At 41.5% G+C, this 25,669-nt stretch overlaps 1 protein-coding gene across 1 annotated transcript; it reads left to right on the top strand.

Moving 5' to 3' along the window:
• Positions 1-1,826: 1,826 nt before the first annotated feature.
• Positions 1,827-22,831, top strand: LOC105929716. The gene is made up of 14 exons (XM_036125461.1): positions 1,827-2,254; positions 2,324-2,417; positions 6,716-6,803; positions 9,501-9,837; positions 10,760-10,853; positions 13,447-13,534; positions 13,982-14,288; positions 14,382-14,475; positions 15,954-16,041; positions 17,684-18,002; positions 19,346-19,439; positions 20,863-20,950; positions 21,045-21,547; positions 22,153-22,831. Coding segments are annotated over exons 1-14 (2,262 nt in total). The 5' UTR covers positions 1,827-2,187; the 3' UTR covers positions 22,154-22,831.
• The last annotated feature ends 2,838 nt before the right edge of the window (positions 22,832-25,669 follow it).

The following is a 25,669-nucleotide window of genomic DNA, read 5'->3' as shown; positions in this document are numbered from 1 at the left end:
GTTCAAGCTGGATTTAATGTCAGACAGTGCAGGGGAAAAAGTTACATGTCTTTTTGTACATTGCATGTAAATATCTTGCTTCATCTGTATGTTTTGGTTGCAAATCATCTTTCTATATGCTTGTCTCTGCACAGAGAGCTGCAATTTGTCTGCCTGCAATGCCTCCCTTGTAAACACACCCAAATATATATTTACAATAAATCAAGAGCAATTCCAGGATGTTTTTGCCCTACGCACACCCTACGACAAAAACATGGTTTGATCCAAGACTGATCACACTTCATCCTGCTTACACCACAAAAAAGGAACTAAAAGTAAATTAAATTTTCTTGAAATTACTTTTAATTCCCTTTATTTGAGCAGCTAAATAAGACTATTTGCCAGTGGAATAATTATTTTTACCCTTACAATAAGATAATCACATATCCTGCACTTGAAATTAGCTGATGGATATGAGGTATTTCTATTTTAAGTGCAAAAATCTTATTATATTGGCAAATAGTCTTATTTAGCTGCTGAAATCAAGGAAAATAAAACACATTCAAGAACATTTTGCTTACTTTTAGATCCTTTTTTGCAGTGTATTTATTAAAGGTGGCCTTCTGAATTCTGTCATAATGTTTGTTTTTACTTACGGTAAATGCAGAAGTGGGTAATAACTAGTTACATTTACTCGGTTACATGTACTTTTTGAACAAGATGTACTTCTAAGAGTAGTTTCAATGCACTGTACTTCTCACTTTTACTTGAGTAAATATTATGAAGTATCGCTACTCTTGAGTAAAGTTTCTGGCTACTATTCACTGCAAGTAACGAAAATGCACCAGAGAGACCTGTATATAGTTTATATTAAGGTGAGACCTCTTGTTTGTGCTCAGGCTTCATTGTTTTAATAGTATTTTCTATCTACTGATCTCATCGAGCCATTCACTATGGAGGTCAAGTAACCATACGGTAAACAGTAGATATTGCTATTGCACTGTCCTAACTTTCTGTATATACATTAACGGCCTGGTTTCATATGTTTTATGTTAAAAAACATTGTTTAGAAAAGTGTTTCTTCTGCCTGAATTTGTTACTTTATAATTTGTATTGTATTTTTTTATTAAAATATCAGAATATGTACACAATTTAATATTTTGCCTGACCAATTACATATTTTTTACATATCAAATCAGACATTATAAATATTTACTCAGTTCTTGAGTAGCCTTCCAACCAAATACTTTCTTTTTTTTTTTAATCTTACTTGAGTAATTTCTTGGTTGGGTACTTTTTACTTTGACTTGAGCAAAAAATATGTTGAAGTAGAGTTACTTTTACTTGGTTAAAACTTCTAGCAACTCTACCCAGTAGAGTAAATGAGACTCATTAAGGTGGACTATAGGTCTCTAGGTCTGTGCTAAATGACAGAAGAATATAGTCAAAAAGAGCTTAATGTCGTTTTCACAGTTTGAAAAATAAATAACCTATAGGGTTGTTGTGATAATATAATATAACATAATATAATATAATATAGTCTAACATAATATAATATAATATAATATAATATATCCATCCATCCATTTTCCAAACCGCGTAATCCCTCATGGGGTCGCGGGGGTTGCTGGTGCATATCTCCAGCGTTCACTGGGTGAGATAATATAATATAATATAATATAATATAATATAATATAATATAATATAATATAATATAATATAATATAATATAATATAATACAATATAATATAATATAATATAATATAATATAATATAATATTTTTAGCCCCGCCCTCTCCAGATTTCTGCAACATGACTTCAGGGAGGTGTGGGCGGAGTTATCGAGCGCTCCTTTCCTCAGCAGCAGCAGCAGCAGCAGCTAGCTCCCGGTACCGCTGACGGTTTATTCACGCTTCTGCCCGGTTCTGGAGCGGTGTCATAGAGTTCTGGGAGATGCCGGACATCGGAACCTGTCCCGGCTGTCTGTAGGCGGACTCTCAGCTCGGCAGGAAGCTCGGTTCTGTTTGGGTTTGTTTTTGTTAGCCTGATCAGCTAACCGACGGTTTTAATCGATCGAAGCTGAACCGAACCGAACCGAACCGAACCTCGCTTGAATGGACCGAGGCGCTCCGAAGCAAAAGTACACGATGAGCTAACTTTGTTTAAGAAACGGACCCGAACACCAGAACGAGTCCCTGGTCTCCCATATGATCACCATGGAGCCCAGCCTCCAACCGAGCCTGCAGCCGAACCTCCAGGAGAACTCCTACAAGAGTGAGTATCTGCGGACCTGTGAGCCCGGAGTGCTGCCCTGCGGCTTTACCTGTTACCTCTCACCCACAGTGACGGAGGAGGACGTGAAGAGGCTGATCCAGTTCCGGGCCTCCAACGAGGCTCTGTTCACTGGGAAGAGGAACTCTGCTAAGATCGCCTGGAGGTGAGCAGGTCTGATGGTCCGGTTCTGTGAATCCAGCCGAAGGTGCTGACTTGGTCTAAACGTAATTGTCTGGTTCCGGGTTTGAAATGGACTGACATTCTCAGGCTGGTTCTGTTTGGATTGGGTTGGGTTGAAGGACTTCATCTGGTCCGGCCCCAGAGGACAGATTTCAGCCGGCTCTGGACCGATGTACCAGTCGGTATCGGCCGATGTTCGTAACCTTTTTAAGAAAATATTGTTATTTGTCCCATAAGTGAAACTGGGTCGATAAATACCCCGTTTACACCACCCCTTTTTTTTTTTTACCGTGCCGAGAACGGTCCGAGCTCGGTACCTAAGATAACTATCGAGTGTAAATGGATCGTAAACTGAAGTGATCCGTGCCAGACACAACCGAACCGCGCTAAATCTAGACCAGTTCTATGCCTGGGCTCGGCCCGGTTCATCAGTGGCTCGCTTCTCTGATAACAAAGAGTGCATGAGCAGACCGCTTCATCTCCTTACAGCCAGCTGACTAATTTTGTGGTTTCAGACATTCATAATAATACTAGCTTCTTTACCGTGCCACGCGGTTTTTAGTGATGATTCTGCTTAGCAGCGTGATGAACCTCAGCGTCTGTCGTTGTTTCCTGCGTCTGTAAATCCTGATTAGACGTTCGTTTGTCTTATCCACTTCCCAAAAGCCGACTCTGTCAAGTAAATTCACCAAAGGTTTCCTTCTTCGCCTGACTCTCCACAAACAGCGAAATATCACAATATCAAGCATAACCTCCTGAATGTTACGGGCGCCGCTGTTTTGTTTTGCAGGATCCGAGAGAGTGGTAGTACCGCAGATCGCCACTAGGGGGCGAGGAGCACCCAAGGAACCGGGATAAGCTTGGTGTGTAAACGGGCCAGCTTGTCTTGGGTAACTGATCCAAGCGCGGACTGGTCTCGGCATGGCTCGGTTTTTAGGTGTAGTGTAAACGGGCCTTAAATGGATCGCAAACTGAACTGAACCGTGCCAGACACAACCGAACCGCGCTAAATCTAGACCAGTTCAAGGGGTGGGCTCGGCCCGGTTCATCAGTGGCTCGGTTCTCTGATAACTCCTTACAGTCAGCTGACTAATTTTGCGGTTTCAGAGATTCATAATAATGCTAGCTTCCTTACCGTGCCACACGGCTTCCAGTGATGATTCTGCTTAGCAGCGTGATGAACCTCAACGTCTGTCGTTGTTTCCTGCGTCTGTAAATCCTGATTAGACGCCTCCGTTTTTATTTGCTTGATTCCCTCCTTCAATCCTAGAGAGCAGTAGTACCGTAGATCATCACTAGGAGGCGAGGAACGGTGCTAGTGTGGTGTGTAAGCGGTCGTCAGAACCAAGCTCGGCACGGTTAACTGATCCAAGCTCGGTCCAAACTCGGCATGGATCGGTTTAAAAGGGTAGCGTAAATGGGTCGATATTAAAAACCAAAGTTTATTTCTACGTTTGCCTTGATGTTTATGTTTCAGGAGGGGTGTCACCACCCGATCTGTACCGCTGGTAGGGCTGGATGATATATAAGGAAAAAAAAGCACATCAATAAAATAAAAATCCAGAGCCTTAAGGTACTCTGAGTACCTTAAGGCTCTGGATGTTGTGGGGCTGTGTTGGTTAACGCGGCTCTGCAACATTGCGTGGACATCGGGGGCAGTTCCTCTGGATTGGCAGACTGGGGTGGTGGTCCCCCTATTTAAAAAGGGGGACCGGAGGGTGTGTTCCAATTACAGAGGAATCACACTCTTAAGCCTCCCTGGTAAGGTCTATTCAGGGGTTCTGGAAAGGAGGGTCCGTCGGATAGTCGAATCTCGGATTCAGGAAGAGCAGTGTGGTTTTCGTCCTGGCCGTGGAACACTGGACCAGCTCTATACCCTCAGCAGGATTCTTGAGGGGGCATGGGAGTTTGCCCAACCAGTCTACATGTGCTTTGTGGATCTGGAGAAGGCATTCGACCGTGTCCCCCGGGGGATCCTGTGGGGGGTACTCCGGGAGTATGGAGTACCGGACCCTTTAATAAGGGCTGTCAGGTCTCTGTACGACCGGTGTCAGAGTCTGGTCCGCATTGCCGGCTGTAAGTCGGACTCGTTTCCGGTGAGAGTTGGACTCCGCCAAGGTTGCCCTTTGTCACCGATTCTGTTCATAACTTTTATGGACAGAATTTCTAGGCGCAGCCAAGGTGTTGAGGGGATCCGTTTTGGTGGCCTTAGGATTGCGTCTCTGCTATTTGCGGATGACGTGGTCCTATTGGCTTCATCAGGGCGTGATCTACAGCTCTCACTGGAGCGGTTCGCAGCCGAGTGCGAAGCGGCCGGGATGAAAATCAGTTCCTCCAAATCCGAGACCATGGTCTTGAACCGGAAAAGGGTAGAGTGCCTTCTCCGGGTTGGGGAGGATGTCCTGCCCCTAGTGGAGGAGTTCAAGTATCTTGGGGTCTTGTTCACAAATGAGGGGAAGATGGAGCGGGAGATCGACAGGCGGATTGGTGCAGCGTCTGCTGTGAAGCGGGCGCTGTACCGATCCGTTGTGGTGAAGAGAGAGCTGAGCCAAAAGGCCAAGCTCTCGATTTACCGGTCGATCTACGTTCCTACCCTCATCTATGGTCACGAGCTTTGGGTCGTGACCGAAAGAACGAGATCCCGGATACAAGCGGCTGAAATGAGTTTTCTCCGTAGTGTGTCTGGGCTCTCCCTTAGAGATAGGGTGAGGAGCTCAGTCATCCGGGGAGGACTCAGAGTAGAGCCGCTGCTCCTCCACGTCGAGAGGAGCCAGTTGAGGTGGCTCGGGCATCTGGTCAGGATGCCTCCTGGACACCTCCCTGGTGAGGTGTTCCAGGCACATCCCACCGGGAGGAGGCCTAGAGGGAGACCCAGGACACGCTGGAGGGACTATGTCTCCCAGCTGGCCTGGGAACACCTTGGGGTTCCTCCTGAGGAGCTGGCCCAAGTGGCTGGGGAGAGGGACGTCTGGGCCTCCCTACTGAAGCTGCTACCCCCGCGACCCGACCCCGGATAAGCGGAAGAAGACGGACGGACGGACGAAAATAAAAATCATATTGACGGATACCGATAATTATCAACAAATTCAAAACATATATTTTAAGTGCAGCCCTGGTAATTTTATGCTGTTGCTTCGTGACTTATTTTTAGATACAGAACATAAACACTGAATTCAAACTCAAACCTTTAGTCAACCAACTTTTTACCAAGACTGCAAGTAAAAAAAAAAAAAAAAAAAACTCTGAAGGGGTCGGAGTGTGATGACAGAGTTCCTGGTTCTGCATTGTGATTGGTTGGGAGGATGTAATTAACCTACATGGCTAAAATATAAAAGGAAGGACATTTTTTATTCTATTGAACTTTTTGACTATATATCGATCGACGTCTAACGATCGATATATATAGTTATTGACTTATCGTCCAGTCGTAACCAGTAGCACCATCCGGACCGTCAGCTTCTTTTGTGCGAGCGCAAACAGAAAAACTTCTGGGCCACCGTTGAATGCGCTTTATTAGTTTAAAGGTATATAATGTAATGCCATGTGGTATTTGTTTGGTCATGTGACCAATAGTGACACAGCAGAGGATTGTGGGATGTTTAAACCAAGCACAGAAGCAATGTCAGCAATATGTGGTTATTTATTTTCACTGTCGAACTGTGAGTGGAGTAAAAAAAATTTTAAAAAAATTAAATATATATATATATATATATATATATATATATATATATATATATATATATATATATTATTTAAAAATAATTAATTCTTTGTTAGTTAGTTTTGGTCTTATTTTGACATCTACTCCCTTTTTGTTTTCATCCGATGTTCTGCTGCTGCTGCCTACCCTATCACTGCTCAAGCGTCGAGACGGTAGCACTCTACAATAAGGCTTCCCTTATACATGGCTAATAAATAGTTTATAGATATGTAATTAACCTATAAACTTACTTCATTACTTAATGGCGACTACACTTACAAAATAGTGAGCCTAATCTGTGCAACTATATATTTCAGTTACAGTTGCTTATATCAATCATTTCAGACTAAGTTACTACCCTGTAAGCACAAACCGGCCATTTTTATCTCTTGCTGGCTCCTCATTAATGCATAATAGAGACTTACAAATGAGTTATAACGTGTCTACAGATTAATTAATAACATATCCATGAACTATTTATCAGCCATCTATAAGGGGAGGCTTGTTGTAAAGTGGTAGACGATAAAGTCGATAACGTCAGGTCGCTTCGGTCTCAGATGTTTTCCTCCGTTGTTCCTCAGCACCATCCTGAAGGGGCTGGGTCTGGAGGGGAAGCTGACGGCCGACCAGATTGCCAAGAAATGGGACAACCTGCGCACCAAATATAAGGTGAATTCAGGGGGATTAAAAGAATAAAAAGCTTCGCACATGGTCACAAAGGGCCGTGTGCGATAAAACATAAAAAATCACACTGCATTAAACGTTGGGAATAGGAGTTAAGTAGGCATAAGCCGTTTAAAAGAACAATATAGGAGCATAGATAAGATGGCAGGTATTAAAGCTAATAAGGCAAATGCCAGGCTATGTAAACAGATGCTTTTATTTTGTAAAGAATCCAGAGATTCAGCGAAGGGCAGCGGAGGAGGAAGGTTGTTCCACAGCCTTGGGGGGCGAAACCTGGATGGCTTTCAGTTATCTGGTGCAGGGCATAACTAACACTTTCTGCTTTTTGAGCACAAAGAGAAGCGAAAACTGAAAGTATAGTTAGAAGGTGTTAGCAGGTGTTGGTGGATTTTGGGCAAATCTGGGAGTTACACTGCAAAAACGGAACTAAAAATAAGTAAAATGTTCTTAAAATGAGTGCATTTGTCCTTGATTTGAGCAGGTAAATAAGATGATTTGCCAATGGAATAAGATTTCTGCACTTAAAATAGGAACAATTCATCTCCATCGTCTTATTTCAAGTGCAGGATGTCTAATTATCTTATTTTAGGGGTCAAAATACTCATTCCATTGGCAAATAATCTTATTTACCTGCTCAAATCAAGGACAAATACACTAACTTTAAGAACATTTTACTTATTTTTACATCCGTTTTTGCAGTGTAGCTTAGGAAGGAGAAGCTGCTGCTGTTTCTGCCGTAATTCCTGCAACCTGTTTACCGTTCAGGGCTCCTATGTGTGCTAAAAGGCCGTTAGTGAATATGTCCAGACTTTATTCTCTCTGCCTTTGTCTAAAGGGGCCAGGGAATGTCGTGTCACTACTTCCTTCCTTTCTTTCTTCCTTGTATCCTGTGACCTGTCTTTCCTTTCTTTCGGCCTTTCTTGCTTCCTCCCTTCGTCCCTCACATCCTCTTGTCCCTTTCTTTAGTTCTTGCGCCGTTACTGTTCCCTCCTTGTGACCTTCCTGTCTCGCGTCCTACCTCCTATTCCTGCTTCACTTCCTTCTTTCCTGTCTTTTCTTGTGTCCCGTCCTACTTCCCTTTTTTTTTTGCCATGTCTCCATTCTTTCCTTTCGTCGTTCCTTCCTGTCTTTCCTTCCTCGTGTCGTCCCTTCCTGGAACATTTTTCACGTGAGTCCAGGGTTAAAAAAACATTAAAAAAAACATAACACAACTCACTAGTTAGGATCAGTGGACTGTTGGGCAGATGTCCTGGTCTGTTTTCAAACTGGGTTAATATCTGTTTCTGCTTCCCTGGATTTTTAGCCACCCGGTATTTTATCTGAGTTAAGCACGTGATCAATTTAGATAACTTACACTGCAAAAACGGAACTTAAAATAAGTAAAATGTTCTTAAAGTTAGTGTATTTATCCTTGATTTGGGCAGGTAAATAATATTATCTGCCAATGGAATGAGTTTTTTGACCCCTATAATAAGATAATTAGACATCCTGCACTTGAAATAAGATGATGGAGATGAATTGTTCCTATTTTAAGTGCAAAAATCTTATTCCGTTGGCAAATAGTCTTTTTTTTACCTGCTCAAATCAACAACAAATACACTTATTTTAAGTAAATTTGACTTATTTCCAGTTCCGTCTTTGCAGTGTATCCACGCGTTGTGGGTTGGAGCACATGTAAACTGGGCGTTATCAGCACAAAAATGATGAAGGATGATGATTAAAAACTGAGTAATACCTGCTGGAGGGAAGTATATGAGATGAAAATAGTAATGGACCCAGTAAAAATAGGTAAAAATTTCTTGAAATTAGTGTATTTGTCCTTAATTTGAACAGGTAAATAAGATGATATGCCAATGAAATGAGTATTTTTTATACCTAAAATAAGATAATTAGATAAAATTCAATTGAAATAAGATGATGGAGATGAATTGCACCTATTTTAAGTGCAAAAATCTTATTCCATTGGCAGATCATTTAAACTTGCTGCTCAAATCAAGGACAAATACATTCATTTCAAGAGAACCTTTACTTATTTTTAGTCATGTTTTTTGCAGTGCATTATGTAAAGAGCCTTAATGGAGAAAAATTACTAATCTCTAGGAGGAAAACAAGTCCAAAATCAGGGAGAGCTGCAGTTAACATTAATAAGGATCCTGATGGATAATTTTATCTTTTTTTGATTACTATTTCAAAAATATTCCAACATTAAACGCTCGTCTGGACCAGCTGGACCTCTAGAACCAGCCTGTCAGACTGTAAACCCGCCTCAGTTCATCATTTATTCATTCCTCCTTCAGATGTTCGAGTTCTGTTCGTGTAGCTCAGCAGGACGGGATTTGATCCAAAGATCACGACACCGAGCTGCTGGGGTTTTAAAAAGATTCGCTTCGCTTCCAATGGAACGAGTATTTTAACCCCTAAAATAAGATAATTAGATATACTGCATTTGAAGTAAGATGATGGAGATGAATTGTTCCTATTTTAAGTGCATAAATCTTATTCTATTGGCAAATCATCTTATTTACCTGCTCAAATCAAGGAAAAATACACTGATTTTAAGAACATTTACTTATTTTTAGTTCCGTTTTTTGCAGTGCACAAATTTTATTCTGATCTCAAACTTCTACCAGTTCCTGCAGCCTGTCGTCTCGCTCCGTTTGGGTCACGGTGTTCCTCTTTCAGGACCTGAAGCAGCCCTACCAGGGTCAGGAGCACCTTGGTGCCGTGGTGGAGTCCTGGCCCTGGTTCCACATCATGGACGAAGCGATGCAGGGCCGCCTGTTCAACAGCAGCCTGGTTCTGAGTCCGGACACGGCCGGCAACGCAGCCCACCACCCCGACTGTCAGCCCTGCCACAACCAGGAGAACACGGACATCCTGGAGTTCCTCATCAAGACGGAGATGGACGAGACGGTGACGGGCGAGCCCATGGAGGAAGACCAGCCGTGCCACAACGAGGCGCCGCCCGCCGGAGGCATGCCGATGGGATGGAGGAGGATGACCGAGTGCACGTACAAAAGTAGGTCCTGAGATCAGCGTTGGGTCTTTGTTTTTAAATCGACTCGTTTTTAGGGCTAAACGATTTTGGAAAATAATCTAATTACGATTTTTTTGTCTTAATATTGCGATTTAATGCGATTTTTTTTTTTTTTTTTTTTTTTTTTTTTTTTTTTTTTTTTTTTTTCCAGTTAAATTTATCATGTTTTTTTAAACATATACAAACAACAAATAATTTTTTTTCCTCACTGTGCAAAAAAGAGCCACAGCGTTTAAACTCGGTGCAGAAATGATTGCGTTCTGCCTACAATATATTTCAACCAAAATTGCAATTTTGACTTTTCTCTGCGTTAACCACAAGCAACAAAAATGGCCTCTAAATAAAGACATTTGTAAACAAGGACTATTTAAAACAAGAACTTTTAATGTTTCTATTAATTAGAATATTATTCAAGAGAACAGCTTTTAGTTGATTTGGACATCAATCCTTGTTGAACATAAAGTGCAACCAACAAACAAGTCTATGTATTAAACTGATTGACCTGTACATAATGCTATGTATGATTATATAAACTCTAAAACAAGTAATAAAATTAGATTATCTCACTGCTGCAACTGTCTTCCCTTCCATGTGGAGGCAAACCCACTTTAAACATTTTACCAACACCTAATGGACGTGTCTAATTCCCTGATTGTTACATAGCCAAAAATTGCAGACTCTGTGATTTGGAAATTGCGTTTTTTTAAATCGCGATTATATTGAAAATGCGATTAATTGTTCAGCCATACTCGTTTTATGGAATCATCCTGGTCCGGAGCAGGAAGAACCTCTGTGTGTCTGACCAGCTGGCAGGCTGAGGATCTGACCGTAGCGTCTCCTTCGCCCCCTGTCTGCGTCTCTGTTGCCGTTGGAGCTGAACTTCCTCCATGTTTGTCTCTAACAGTGACCGAGGCAGAGACGGAGAGGATGATCAAACTCCGAGCTGCGAACGAGGCGCTGTTCACGGGCCGGAAGCACTCAGCCAAGCCCGCCTGGAGGTGAGATTCCCTCGTGGGTCAGAGACCATCAGCAGCTCGTCACAGTTTGAACTGCAGATTCTCAACTGAGCACGAGTTCATGGAGACCAGAGGAACTGTTTGTTCAAACTGTGTATTTTTTTTTTTTAAGCAAATCAGTATGACCTCCAGTTAAATATTTCAACTTGAGATGTTCTGAACACAGATCCCCTCTAATGTGCCGATGCTGCACTGCAAAAACGGATCTAAAAATAAGTAAAATGTTTTTAAAGTTAGAGTTTTAATCCTTGATTTGAGCCGGTAAATAAGATTATCTGCCAACGGAATGAGTATTTTGACCCCTAAAATAAGATAATTACACATCCTGCACTTAAAATAAGCAGATGGAGATGAATTGTTCGTATTTTAAGTGCAAAAATCTTATTCCATTGGCAAAGCATCTTATTTACCTGCTCAAATCAAGGACAAATACACTAATTTTAAAGAATATTTTACTTATTTCTAGTTCTGTATTTGCAGTGTGATATCTATAGTGCAAGAACGGCTTTGAGAATTTGTTTTTTTTTCTACTTTCCTGTGGAGCGAGAACTCATTAAGTGTATTTAAATCAGGAGCAGAGAAGACGTCAGTTTAAATGTGTGAGCGATTTGCCTTAAAGCTTAATTTTACTACTTTAAAACAAAGGCTAGATTATGGGGCTGCACGTTGGTGCTTTTGTTAGCAGCCTTGCAGCGACATTGTCCACTGCAAAAACGGAACTAGAAATAAGTAACATATTCTTTAAAATTAATGTATTTGTCCTTGATTTGAGCAGGTAAATAAGATGATTTGCCAATGGAATAAGATGTTTGCACTTAAAATGGGAACAACTCATCTCCATTTTATTTCAAGTGCAGGATGTCTAATTATCTTATTTTAGGGGTCAAAATACTCATTCCATTGGCAGATAATATTATTTACCTGCTCAAATCAAGGATAAATATACTAACTTTAAAAATATTTTACTTATTTTTAGATCTGTTTTTGCAGTGTCCTGGGTCTAAATCCCACCTCTGGTCCTTCTGCATGGACCAGCACATTCTCCCGCGTGCATGCATGCGTTCCCTCTGCTCCAGCTTCATCCAGAATAATCTTAACCTCCTAGTTAAACTAGCATGCATGTGAGAATTTCCCTCAGGTATGAGTGCTGAAGCGTGGTTGCCTGTCCAGTTTGGCTCTGTGTGGGCATGGAGGTCACATTTCATTCTGGATCCTTAGTTAGAAATCAACATGCTTTGCACAGTTAGCACTGCTAGCATTAAGACAAACGGCCATGTGTGTACTCTAGAAAATGTGGATCCTTACCTTGACTTTAATATAATCAAAAGGCTCCCTACGTTTATGAACCTCCTATGGTTAATAACAAAGATGGAAAGCTTGACATCATAAAACAGAGAAACTCTGCTGTTGTCCCCACAGCCTTCCTGTTATCTGCTTAAAAGCTGCACTCTCCATTAGCACAAATTAATTGCTGACAAGTCTGAAGATGTAGAAAACGGCTTCCTGTTGGATGTGTTCCTGTATCTCTGCTACGTCTCAAACGTCTCACTGATATTGATAGTAGCTAAACTTGGGAGTCTTATTACAAACCCCGGTGTTGTTTCCAGAACGACCCATGTTGCGCTTAGTGTGGTGCATTCACTGCTCAGAAAAAGGATACGTTTTTAAAATATCTCACCGGTTACAGCTGAAAATCACCTGATTTCCATTAGCAGATGATTTTTGCGTATTTTGAAATGTCCAGACGATTTAAGCCCCTCTTCCCAGCTCATTTCTTTACCTCCTCACTGCAAAAACAGGACTAAAAACAACTAAAATTTTCTTGAAACGAGTGTATTTATCCTTAATTTGAGCAGGTAAATAAGATTATCTGCCAATGGAATAAGAATGTTGCACTTAAAATAGGAACAACTAATCTCCATCATCTTATTTTAAGTCCAGGATGTCTAATTATCTTGTTTTAGGGGTCAAAATACTCATTCTATTGGCAGATAATCTTATTTACCTGCTCACATCAAGGACAAACGTACTAATTTCAAGAGATGTTTACTTATTTTTAGTTCTGTTTTTGCAGTACTTAAGCCGTAAAGTTGTTTCTCTAGCAAAACTGACCTGAGTCCTTCCCCAGGAGCCTCTGATCTAGAACCACCTGGTCCAGAACCGTCTGTTCCAGAACCAACCATCAGCAGTAAATGTCTGGTTCTGGTCTCTTCAGAAACTCTCTCTCAAACAGTCGTTTAAATCTTCTAAAAATAAGTCGAATTTTCTTGAAATTAGTGCATTTATCCTTGATTTTAGCAGGTAAATAAGATGATCTGCCAATGGAGTGAGTATTTTCACCCCTAAAATAAGATAATAAGACATCCTGCACTTGAAATAAGATGATAGAGATGAGTTGTTCATATTTTAAGTCTAAAAATCTCATTCCATTGGCAAATCATCTTATTTACCTGTTAAAATCAAGGACAAATGCATCAATTTCAAGAAGATTTGACTTATTTTTAGTTTTATTTTATTTTAGTGTGGCTACCGTCTCAGGATCAGAAAATAATACGGTTCTCTCTTTGTTCTTCAGAGCCATCCTGTATGAGCTCGGGCTTCAGGGGAGGCTGACCACAGAACAGCTGGCCAAGAAGTGGGACAACTTGAAGAGGAGGTATAAGGTATGTAAACCGCCCTGATGCGGCAGTCCACTGCAAAAACGGATCTAAAAATAAGTAAAATGTTCTTCAAATGTGTGTTTTTATCCTTGATTTGAGCAGGTATATAAGATTATCTGCCAATGGAATGAGTACTTTGACCCCTAAAATAAGATAATTAGATATACTGCACTTGAAATAAGATGGTGGAGATGAATTGTTCCTATTCTAAGTGCAAAATTCTTATTCTATTGGCAGATCATTTTATTTACCTGCTCAAATCAAGGAAAAATGCACTAATTTTTAGAACATTTGACTTATTTTTAGTTCCGTTTTTGCAGTGTGCCGGGTCACTGGAGCCCTGAGCGGCTCAAACGGCACCAAGATCTGATTCTGGATCTGGTTTAATGTAGCTTTAATTTAGCCGGAGGTCAAACGATGACGATGATGATCTGTTTTTGTCTCGTCCAGGAGCTGAAGTTTCCGTCCCGCGGGGTGGAAACCAACCCCAGCTCCTGGCCCTGGTTCTACCGGATGAACGAAGCCATGGAGGGCCGCCTGGCCAACGCCGCGCCCATCCTCGCCCCCATCGTGGAGGACGGAGACGAGGAGTGCGAGCTTCTCCTGCCGACGCCAAAAAAACGGGCCAGGCGGAGCCGCGGAGGGATGGCCGAGTTCCTGACAGAGTCCGAGATGGATCTGTTGGTGGATACCGAAGAGAAGAACGGCTCGTCCGCCCTGGCAGATCTGCACCGGATCACCGAGTTCACCTACAAACGTGAGAGAGAACGGCAACTGGACGCAGATTTTTATCAGGTTTTCCATCTTTCTGGATGGGTTTACTCAGAGTAACACTTCTGAACGTCCACAGTGACAGAGGAAGACACCAGGCGGCTGATTGAGCTGCGAGCTGCTAATGAGGCGCTGTTCACCGGCAGGAGGCACACAGCCAAACCCGCCTGGAGGTCAGGAACGTCTCCACTTATACCTGCAGCTGTAACGTCCAAGCTTCCTGTCAAAGGTTCAGGGGTGTCCAAAGTGCGGCCCGGGGGCCATTCGCTGGCCCTGGACTGATTTTGTGCGGCCCTCCCCACACTGCAAAAACGGATCTAAAAATAAGTAAAATGTTCTTAACGTAATTTGTCCTTAATTTGAATGAATGAATGAATGAATGAAAAACTTTATTGTCATTGTCACAAGAACAACGAAATTTAAAAAGTGCCATCGATCCGTGCATATGTTTAAAAAAAAACAAAACAATAATAAATAAATAATAAATAAATCTCTGTCCCTCAATTTACACACAATATAAGAAATAAATAACAAATAACTGATAAAAACAACTAAAAAATAAAAAATGGCACATTCTCACACACATCATCCATGATAATTAATGGTTATTATATTTTTGGTTGCATTTAGTTTTGTTATTGCTGTCGGATAAAAACTGTCTCTAAAACGGTTTGTTCTTGTTCTGATTTCTCTGTGTCGTCTGCCTGAAGGCAACAGTGTAAACAGAGAATGTCCAGGATGAGAAGTGTCCTTTGTGATGGGGTGTGCCTTTTTTTGAGCAGGTAAATAAGATTATTTGCCAATGGAATGAGTGTTTTCACCCCTAAAATAAGATAATTAGGCATCCTGCACTTGAAATAAGATGGAGATAAATTGTTCCTATTTTAAGTGCAAAGTTCTTATTCCATTGGCAAATCATCTTATTTTACCTGCTCAAATTAAGGACAAATACACAAATTTTAAGAACATTATACTTATTTCTAGTTCCGTTTTTGCAGTGCAGCTGCATTTTGTCAAATGTGGCTCCACCAGTTTTTAATTAGGGAAAATTATTACAGACCACTTAAAATCTTTTTTCAATTGAAAATATTAAGTATAACACAAAGTATGTCTTTTAATCGCTATACTTTATACATTCTCTTTAATCTCATAGCAAATGGGACCACGACCATCCAATGAATTAAATGCAGACTTTCGTCCACAAATTTATTTATTTGTTTATTAAAATTGGTTAAATACAGCAAGCATTTTGAAAGAAAGACTGACCCAAATGCTCTTCTTATTGCTGAGAATAGACAAAAATAAATATTAAATAATAAAAACTCAAGAGATTTTGAAAACTAGATGACCAAATTTTTATTTGGCAAATGTGCAAAACTATTTTTAAGTCTTGGATCTATTGGCATATTCTCTTTTCAACAGAAAATCAGACTAATTTAATTAAATTATTTCATGTATATATATTTTGGAGCACTGGTAATTTTAGTTCTTTAACACACCGATGTGTTTGTATATATATATTGTGGGCCTCGTGTACTTTAGTCTTTACTATTTTGGCCCACGTGAAGGAAGGTTTGGACACCCCTGGTCTAGTTCCTGTTCTGTGTGCATAAGCTGAGGTCCACTTGTCTGTGTTCTGGTTCTGCTTCAGGGGAATTGTGAAGGAAATGGGTCTGACTGGGAAGATTACACCAGACCAGGTGGCCAAGAAGTGGGACAACCTGAAGACTAAATTTAAGGTTTGTTCTCCAGTCTGATAAAGTAACCACAGTTTTACTCTGAAATATTTAATTTAAATAAAAATTTATGAACCTATTAGTACATTTATTTTTACAACATTACTGATAAAGGAATTCATGAACACATTAACTGTTGTTTAAAGGAAAATTAAATCACTTTTCCTGATATTCAAAAACATGACGGTATCTGAACATTTATTTAGAACTAACTTAATATTTAAAGGAGTGTCCAAATATTTTTATGACTACCACATTTTTCGGACTATAAGACGCACTTAAAATCTGTAAATCAATATATGATTATCGTTGTGCTTACTGACTGTTTTTATGTGGTACAATGCGCTCAAAAATCTGTTAAAATGTGAGTCAAAACGACTTTGGTTTGCAACAAAGCCGCTCCGCTCAATGGATATTCAGAGCATTACGGTACACTGTCACTACCTGATAGGACCCCTGAGCTGTCTACAAGACTGCCTGACTGTAATGTCTAAACTAGAAGCGCATTCATGCAAAGACCCCCACGTACTCGGGAGTAATTCACTCCGCTGAGGTCCGCGCATTCAGGTCAGACTACAAAGCAAAAACAGATCATAAAATATAAGTATTTTGACCCCTAAAATAAAATAATTAGATATCCTGCACTTGAAATAAGATGATGGAGATGAATTGTTCCTATTTTAAGTGCAAAAATCTCATTCCATTGGCAGATGATCTTATTTACCTGCTCAAATAAAGGACAGATACACTCATTTTAAGAAAATTGTACTTATTTTTAGTTCTGTTTTTGCAGTGTACAAACTTCTCGGAGACAGGACGTCTCTACATATGAAAAGACGAACTTTTTCATATGTACCCTGAGCTGCTCCAAGCAGGCGGTCTGCAGGACGCAGCTTCACACTCCCTCTCTGTTCTCACTGACAGGTGGGAGCTGCTGGAAAAGAAACGACTCTAGGTGCTCAGCTAGATAATCACACATTTTATCATCCGTTCCGCCGCTTCGTCACACTGGCAGAAAGTCTGGGAATTGTAGGAATTTGCCACAAGAAATGTAGGCAACAGTACGCTCAGCTATGAAGGTAAAACGTCCGTGGAGAGTCAGCATGGAGTCCACCAAGCTCACAGTATGTAGGAGCCTTTAGGCAGCCAGAAGTTTGCGCTAGCAACAATAAACCTAGTAAGTTAATTCAATATAAAAGTTACGTTTATTCTGGCCTTATATTAGAAACAGGGCAGTGTAGTCCAGCTACTCTGTCCTCCTGACAGAGACGGATAGAGAGCTGTGGACGTGGAGGAGTGATATTACACACTTATATTAAAGAATATTTAGTGCGCCTTATGGTCCGAAAAATACGGTAATTTTAAAATAGAGCTGCACAATGTATTGAATCCATGTCATCATCACCAGAAGGATAAAGGAGGCAGTATTTGTAATATTCAAAGATGTTTAATAAAAAAACAGGAATGCATGTTATGACCTGCGCGTGTGATTCTTATAATTACTCCCTAACCCTCTAAATGCCGGTGAGAAGGTCACTAAATAGTCTAGGTGATTTATCTGAATAACCCGGTCTCTCTCTAACCCTCCTCAATGTTTGTTCTGTGCTGTGAGACGGCAGCTTCAATCGTCTCTTTCTCTGTGAAGGACCTCAAGTTTCCTCCTCGGGGCATGGAGGCGCAGACCAACCTGGCCTCCTGGCCCTGGTTCCAGCTGATGAGCGACGCTCTGGAGGGACGGCTGACGGGCAAAGCTCCCACGGTGACGCCGGTGTGGACCAGCGAGGAGGACGGCGTCTTCGGGGCGTCTCCGCCCCCCGACAGAGACTGCCTGATGGGGGAGAGGAGCAGCGTGTCGGAGCTGGAGAGCATGGCGGGAGGAGACCACAGCGAGGCTGACGGCACCGTCACGTACATCGACGCCAGCGGGGAGGAGTGTGCCACGCCCTCAGAGCTCTCCTATAAAAGTGAGAGAAGTCTCAGATTTTATTTATTTTCAGGTCTGGATGAGGATAGAACAAGATAAGATTATTTCTTCCTTCCTTCTGTATTTCCTTGTTTCTTTCATCCTTGTTTCCTTACCTATGCCCTTGTTTCTTTTCTTTTTTGTATCCTTCCGCCATTGTTTTCTCTTGTCCTTGTTTCCTTAGTTCTGTATCCTTCATCCATTGCTACTTATGTCCTTCTTTGTGTCTGTCCTACTATCAATCTCACTCCTCTTTCTTTCCTGTGTTCTTTATTCCCTCCTTTCATTCCTCCTCGTGTCCTCCCTTCCTCCTGTGTCCTCCCTTCCTCCCTTCATTCCTCTGTTCCTTCCCTCCATTTAACCCTGCACTGCAAAAAAGGGAACTAAAAGTAAGTAAAATGTTCTTAAAATTTGTGTATTTTTCCTTGATTTCAGCAGCTAAATAAGATTATTTGCCAATGGAATGAGAATTTCTACCCCTAAAATAAGATAATCAGACATCCTGCACTTGGAATAAGGTGATGGAGATGAATTGTTCTTATTTTAGGTGCAAAAATCTTATTCCATTGGCAAATAATCTGATTTACCAGCTCATATCAATGAAAAATACGCTAATTTCAAGAGGATTTTACCTACTTTGAGTTCCCTTTTTGCAGTGTGCTTTGTGTCCTTCCTTCCTTTCTGCCTACTGTCTTTCTCTCCTTACATCCTTGATCTTTTTCTTCCTTCATTCCCACCTTCCTCCCTCGTGTCCTCATGTACACAGTACAGTACCACTTTACACCAGAAGGAGGCGCAGTTGTTTAAGTTACTAAGACTAATCTGAACTATAAAGCACTTTTTGTTATGACTATTAACTAATATTTAGTTTTAGAAGCATGTTTATGTTAAAATAGCTTGGCAGCAGCGTTTAGACATCAGGACAGAGCTTTGAGAAAACTCAGGCTGGATGTTAGGTGAGCAGAAAGTTAGGATTTACTAATAGTTTCATAAGCTCTGGCAGGTTTATCTGGGTCCGGTTTGTTCTAGACTTCTTATTTAATTCAGGCCTGACTGAACAACTTGAGATCGAATCAGTCGATGCTAAAACCTCCACGGATGAGCTGCAGTAAAAAAACGTCTGCTCTGTTATAAAGATGTGGACACAAGCTTCCCTTATCTGATCTGAATCCATCCTGAATCCGTCTCGCCTGTTTGTTCAGGAAGAAGGGAAATATGGAGCACGGTGACTCGCTGGCAAAGCCAACCCAGCCTTACCTAAGGTCAGGGATCCTACAGGTAAAAAGTGGGTCTGTTACAGAACCGCGTGATGGCAGCATCTCTCTGCCATGTGTGTTTTCCCAGTGAGCGATCAGGACACCAGGAGGATGATCAAACTCCGAGCTTCCAACGAGGTTCTCTTCACCGGGAGGAGGAACGCTGCCAAAGCTGCCTGGAGGTGAGAAGGAGGACTCCTGGCTGCTCTCTGCTGATAACCATAATGATTCAATTCAGTTAAATGTATTTATATAGCACCATTTACAAAACATGTCATCTCAAGGCTCTTTCCAAAGTCAAATTCAGCCAAATCCTCCAGGTTGGTCAAAAAGTTTCTTCTCTAAGGAAACCCAGCAGGTTGCATCAAGTCTCTCCAAGCAGCATTCACTCCTCCTGAAAGAGCGTAGAGCCACAGTGGACAGTCGTCTGCATTGTTGATGGCTTTGCAGCAATCCCTCATACTGAGCATGCATGAAGCGACAGTGGAGAGGAAAACTCCCCTTTAACAGGGAGGAGAACCTCCAGCAGAACCAGAACCAGGCTCAGTGTGAACGCTCATCTGCCTCGACCCACTGGGGCTTAGAGAAGACAGAGCAGAGACACAGAAAGCACAGAAGCTCACATTGACCCAGGAGTACTTTCTATGTTATCAGGGCAGTCAAACTTTTTTACAGTAGCAGGCCACTCACTATTAGGTAGGAGGGTGCACTTATGCCGGTGCTCGAGCCCCGGAGGGGAGAATTTTGAAAAATAGAGTCTCCCTGATGTATTTTGGAAGCTTTAAAGACAGGTGATTATTTAAAGAATAGAGTCAGAGTGAGCGCATGTTTTAAATTGAATAAAAAGCAAAAAAAAAAGTGAATGATCAATTCTTCACAAACAACCTTTGTTTTTTTTAACTATTATTCTCAAAAAAAAAAATTCACATGTTATCATCATGTTTTAACAAGGGTTTGAACAAATTTGCATAAAATTAGTTGAATTTGAATTACTAGCACCATATAAAACAGATCAGATTAGGTGAATATATGACCGGTCTCGTGCGCTCGACCTGCTCATTCCACGCTCAACACCAGCTGTGCTGTGCGCCCGCTTGGCTGTTTCTCCGCGAGCGTCACGCGAGAAGAGTTTTTCAGAGTTGAGCTCGGATTGGTTCCTGCGCACTCAACCAGAAGGCACAAATATCGCTTCATTATATAATCGGGGAAATGTAGGCGGCAGCAAGAGCTGCTATAGACGGCGATTTGCCGCCGTTGACCGGCTACTTTTGACTGCCCTGTATTATATGGTGATAGTGGATGATCTGTCTCCCCTGGATGATGTCACAGCTAACAGAACGCCAGACCAGGTGTACCTTCTATGAAGAGAAAAAATGACAGAGAACTAAAACTTGAAATAACAACCACTAATGTAAATTGGAGAGCAGTAGGAGAACTCAGCAGAGTTAGAGAAATAGACCCTGATGTCCTCCAGCAGCCTAAGCCTATAGCAGCATAACTATAGAGGTAGCTCAGGGTAACATGAGCCACTCTAACTAGAAGCTTTGTCAAAAAGGAAAGTTTTAAGCCTAATGATGGTGACGATGTTCTGACCCGGTTCCTCAGAGCCATCCTGAAGGAGCTCGGCCTGCAGGGAAAAGTCTCCACCTACCAGATGGCCAAGAAGTGGGACAACCTGAAGAGGAGGTACAAGGTGAGCTGCTCCCCTCCTCTGGTCCGGGTTTAGCATGATTCCTGCTCCGATCTCACAGGAATGCTGAGTCTCTGAATTCCCACCGTGTCCCCAGGACCTAAAGTATCCTCCCGTTGGGATGGAGAGTGCAGCGGATGGCGCCTCCTCCTGGCCGTGGTTCCATCTAATGAATGACGCCATGGAGGGCCGTCTGACGGGCAGCGCCCCCATCCTCACGCCCATTACCCAGGATGACGATCAGCACCCGGACCCCGCCCCCAGACGCAGGCTCCGCCTTCCCCCTCCCCAGCAGCCTTCCTCCTCCACGGACTTTGAGGAGCCGTGCGGGGGCACGCTGGGGGGCCTGGAGCGGGAGTGGGAGGCGGTGGAGCGTGAGCGAGCGGCGCTGGAGAGGGAGCGGGAGATGGTGGAGGGGGACCGGGCGGCTCTGGAACGGGAGCGGGCGGCGCTGCAGGCGGAGCGGCTGTGGTTGGACCGGGAACGGGCGGCCGTGGAGCAGGACCGGGCTCTGATGGAGCAGGAGAGGGCGGCGCTGGACCAGAGGGCCCTGATGATGAACTCTGTGGGACACCCGGGACACCTGAACAGCCTCATGTAGGCGGGACCACTGAGCTATATTACACACTGGAGTGCTAATCACCGTCTGTTAGAACGAGTCGCTTTGAAGCCACCAGCCGCCATATTGGTACTCCCTATTTTCCCCCAGTAACTGGGGAATATGTGCGCTACAGCATCGACTAACGAGGATTTTCTCATGTTCAGGGGGGGCTTAAAACTTTTAAAATGTCAAATGCCATATACTTTGTTATGTTCTAAAACTATAGAGTACTGAGAAAGTCATGTGCTGAAATATTTTGCATTTTATTTATTTAAAAATATATATGTAACATTTATAAATATATAAATAACAATATACAAAAACATATTTACATATGTGTATACATATATACATATATACATATATATATTTAATATGAATAACATGTAAAATATTTCAGCACCTAATTTCCTAGTAGTTGATAGTGTTAGTACATCCACTGACTGTAGAATTACCTGTGAAACGTTTTCACACAGCCAGAAAACTGCTTGTTGTTGCAACCAAATCCTATGAGATTCTGTGAGAGTAGGGAGTAGCAAGATGGCGGCCAGTGACTTCAGTTTTTCGGCAAAATCAGCACTCCAGTGTATTATACAGCTCAGTGGGCGGGACGCTGTGGGGACGTGGACCGTCCTGGAGAGACGTCCCGCTGACGGATGAGACGAAGACGTGCTGTGGTTCCGGACTGGAGCTGCTGGGGGGGGGGGAAGGCTGGTCCTGACTCTGGTTGAGGTCCTGGTTCCACAGGTCCAACCCGGTGCTCCCTGTGAACTTATTGCCAAACCCGCTGGTTTGTCAAATTATTATCAACCTCTTGTTTAGGTTCATCATCTCTCTGAAGGCTCGGGTCACACAGACTCAAAAACAAAACGTTTTTATCACGTTTTTTTTTGTTTGTGAAAGTTCTGAGAGTCGGTGGTAAAAACCTGCCTAACAGGTGGAACAACGCCCCCTTCAGGTGAACTCTGGAACTTATCAAGAGCAGCTGTTTGAGTCCATCACTGGTAAAAAAAAAAAAAAGACTAATGTTCAGATTAGTTTTATTTTTATAATCTTTGACATTTTGCTGTGTAATTTATCGCCTGAGGAGAACAATAAGAAGAACCAGCGCCTCCTGCTGCTGGATCTGACAATTCAAAAACTGTTTTTTTTTATACTCTTAATGTAAAAACTTTTTTTTTTTTTTTTTTTTGTCCCCATGTCTGTCTCTGTTCATCTGTAACGGTTCAGTGGAGGATTTAAGCTCGGAGTCTTAAACTGTTTTATAAAGAGATCAAATCATCCAGTTTCTCTTGATTTAGTTTCTCATATTCATATGATCAGTTTAATAAATAAAATTGGGGTTCATCTCTTATGGGAACAACATCGGCTCACTGGCAGGGAACAGTTACGCTGCCCGTGCATCAATTTTAAACCCACTGATGTAAAGGTCTACTAACGATCAATCTACAGTGGTTTGGATGAGTTAAAAAAAAAACATGTGTGGATGGGGCCCAAAAACTGGCTGTAGCCCAGGGGCCCACATTCTTGTAAATCCGGCCCTGCATGCATGTTGTTACAGCAGTGAGCCTTCTGCACAGCAAAAACAGATCTAAAAATAAGTAAAATATTCTTAAAGTTAGTGTATTTATCCTTGATTTTAGCAGGTAAATAATATTATCTGCCAATGGAATGAGTATTTTGACCCCTAAAATAAGACATTTAGACACCCTGCACTTGAAATAAGATGATAGAGATGAGTTGTTCCTATTTTAAGTGCAAACATCTTATTCCATTGGCAAATCATCTTATTTACCTGCTCAAATCAAGGACAAATACCTTAATTTTAAAGAATATTTTACTTATTTCTAGCTCCGTTTTTGCAGTGTGGTCTGGTCCGACAGGAAAAAAAAAAGGATTTATTCAGATGCCTTCAACTGTCATAAACCTTAACTGTTGCCTTGCTAAGATCATTTTAGACAGTAGAGCCTATAACGTTGAACGTTTTTATTAGTGATCAAATTAATCACATTAAATGTCTTTAGTGATAAATATCTGGGTTTCGTAACAACAAATTGGAAATATGATTCATATTTAGGGAGTTAAATTAGTTTTAATTGATCATTTCTGTCCCTTCTGCAAATTCTAGAGGGGTAGGCGTTCACCCTGACCGTCAAATCTGTATCTGCACTCGGATTGAAGACGCTTGCTGAAAGTTTCTCTCTGCTCACAATCCTGGTCTCTGCAGGGGTTAAACTGACTCACTCAGGTCTGTCCGTGGCTTCGCTCTCTCTCAGAGTAAAGTGGTAACCCTATCCTGTTCCAGCCAATAGGATCGCAGCGTGTGACATCACTGCATTCTTTTGACTTAGAGACTTTAGACTTAGACTTAGACAACTTTATTTGTCATTTTGTATGCACAGAGTGCGTACAGAACGAAATTTTCTTGCATACAGCTTTGTAAATTGCAGTAAAAGTTAGATTACAGTTTTAGGTGCAGCAGAGATTTAAAATACACTATAAAAACAATTGAAGTGTAAACAATGCATTTCAACAATGCATTTGGGTTTACTTGAGTAAAGATAAGTGTTACTGGATTTTGCAAAAAACAAACATTTTAAGTTGAGCATATATGGGGATATTTTTAAACAAGTAAACTGATGTAGTTTAAAAAAAGTTCATGAGTAGCTGTTGTCAGTACAAAGCAGGGTTGAATTAAAAATATTTGCGAAACACCAAACAAGAATTAAAATGTTCAGTAATAACTACGTAAAATAAAAGATTCACGTAAAGAGCTGAGCGAAAAGATCGAATTCTTAGCTTTCTTTTGGAAACATTGATTCATGGCCAGGGCGTTGCTAACGTGAGGGCCAGAAAATGAAAAGTAAGCCCCATGAAGCTCAAATTATCGTGCAGGATGGAAAAGTGAGAGACAAAAGTGCATTTTAAAAGATAAGAATTTAACTGATTTTTGTCCTGGTTAAGCTGAAGAGATGTTTGTACCAACTGTGACGTCATTTCAGGTGAAAGGTTTATCATTCATCACCTGACCCTCAGGAAAATTGATATAAATCTGTTTGTCATCAGCATACAGTATTCATGAAAGTTAATTTTTTTTTTTTCAGTGGAGATTTCCCAGTGGCTGCATGTCAGAAAGAGTAGGACCCTAACGCTGTGCCTTGTAGAGCACCGTATGTCAATGAATACTCAGAAAAAGTGGCCTATTTAGCGGGATAACTCGGTCCACTGCGTCACAATCTAGTTTTGATAACAATTTTGATCTGGTGCTACAGATAAATATTTGAATTTAATTAATTTTGAATACCTGATGAGGCATCATGTCATGAAGCCTCCAACAGGAGAAGCAGACTCGGGATACCAGACCTGCCGGTCCGGAAACTGGAAAGTAAACGCTTCCTGAACCCGTCACAGGCCTGTTTGACCAGAAATGTCGGTTGCAGAGCAATTTCTCACACTTGATTCGGTTAATGAACTTTAAGATTGAGGGAATTGTGTCTCCTCTGGGACCACATTTACGTTTTAACATTTATTTATTCAGTTTTCATCAAGCATCGGATCCTCTAAGCCAGAAATGTTCATTTCTGGTCCTTGGGATCCTCTGTCTTACACGTTTTTAGATGTGTCAGTGCTCCAGGACACCTGAATCAAATGACTGCATTACTTCATCAGCATCCATCTAATTTATTTAAGACCTCCTTAAACATTGCATGACGACCATGGTTGAGGACACTTGCTCCAAGGGATCTGAAGCTGCAAACTGTGTCCGGATTCATAGGATAAAATAAAGTTTAAATGTATATTGAAAATCAAAACAAACAATAATCTTGAGAGATAAACTAGAAGAACTTCATCGGAAGGATTGTTTTTATGCAGCAACATCTGACCTCCTATGAAAATGATTGACCATCATAATAATCATCAGCCTAAAGTAAAAAAAAAAAAAAAAAAAAATAGGTGAAAGGCAATTCTCTCAGAAATCTGATTAATGTGTCATTCAATCTCACAAAATTTGCCACAAACTAAAATTAATCTCCTGCAAATTGACGTACACGCCTTCTTGGCAGAGAACAAACACTCCTGTCCTTCCTCCCTGCACCTGCGCTGTGACAATGCAGCTGCTG

The sequence above is a fragment of the Fundulus heteroclitus genome, chromosome 2 (genome assembly GCF_011125445.2).
Source record: "Fundulus heteroclitus isolate FHET01 chromosome 2, MU-UCD_Fhet_4.1, whole genome shotgun sequence".
Lineage (NCBI taxonomy): Eukaryota > Metazoa > Chordata > Actinopteri > Cyprinodontiformes > Fundulidae > Fundulus > Fundulus heteroclitus.
Note: the sequence above shows the minus strand (reverse complement) of the source record. Positions and strands in the feature narration are given on the sequence as shown.

Bases quoted from the DNA above. Each gene is read 5' to 3' on its own strand.
- LOC105929716 (XM_036125461.1), top strand. From the start codon at position 2,188: ATGATCACCATGGAGCCCAGCCTCCAACCGAGCCTGCAGCCGAACCTC. The intron at 18,003-19,345 runs GTGAGAGAAGTC...GTGTTTTCCCAG, and splicing joins CTCAGAGCTCTCCTATAAAA to TGAGCGATCAGGACACCAGG. The intron at 19,440-20,862 runs GTGAGAAGGAGG...CCGGTTCCTCAG, and splicing joins GCTGCCAAAGCTGCCTGGAG to AGCCATCCTGAAGGAGCTCG.